Raw genomic sequence first — 329 nt, 5'->3', positions numbered from 1 at the left:
CTGGTCCTGGAACCTGGTGCCCGTCTGTGTTCAGTATTCCTTCTCCGGAGAGTGGATCCGGCCTCCGGAGGGGACGCTGGTGGGCGCCCTGGACATGGGCGGGGCCTCCACCCAGATCACCTTCGTGCCCGGAGGCCCCATTCGGGACGAGAGCACCCAGGCCTCCTTCCGCCTCTACGGCTTCGAGCACCGCGTCTACACCCACAGCTACCTCTGCTTCGGCCGTGACCAGATGCTGAACAGGCTGCTGGCCAGGCTGGTGCAGGTGGGCTCTCGGGGAGTTGGGGGGCCTGAGGGGGGGCCCTACCCCAGGCTGGTGCTCACGGCCG

At 68.4% G+C, this 329-nt stretch overlaps 1 protein-coding gene across 1 annotated transcript in view; it reads left to right on the top strand.

The window, feature by feature from the left end:
* ENTPD8 (ectonucleoside triphosphate diphosphohydrolase 8) overlaps window positions 1-329 on the top strand; it is a gene marked incomplete at its 3' end in the record, with an annotated part of 4,858 nt that overhangs the window by 3,668 nt on the left and 861 nt on the right. Inside the window, 1 exon segment of the mRNA XM_015572350.1 lies at window positions 1-318. This exon segment is cut by the window's left edge and continues 8 nt beyond it. Coding sequence (XP_015427836.1) covers window positions 1-318 — 318 coding nt within the window.

Source organism: Myotis davidii, unplaced genomic scaffold, assembly GCF_000327345.1.
Source record: "Myotis davidii unplaced genomic scaffold, ASM32734v1 scaffold609, whole genome shotgun sequence".
Taxonomy (NCBI): domain Eukaryota; kingdom Metazoa; phylum Chordata; class Mammalia; order Chiroptera; family Vespertilionidae; genus Myotis; species Myotis davidii.
Note: the sequence above shows the minus strand (reverse complement) of the source record. Positions and strands in the feature narration are given on the sequence as shown.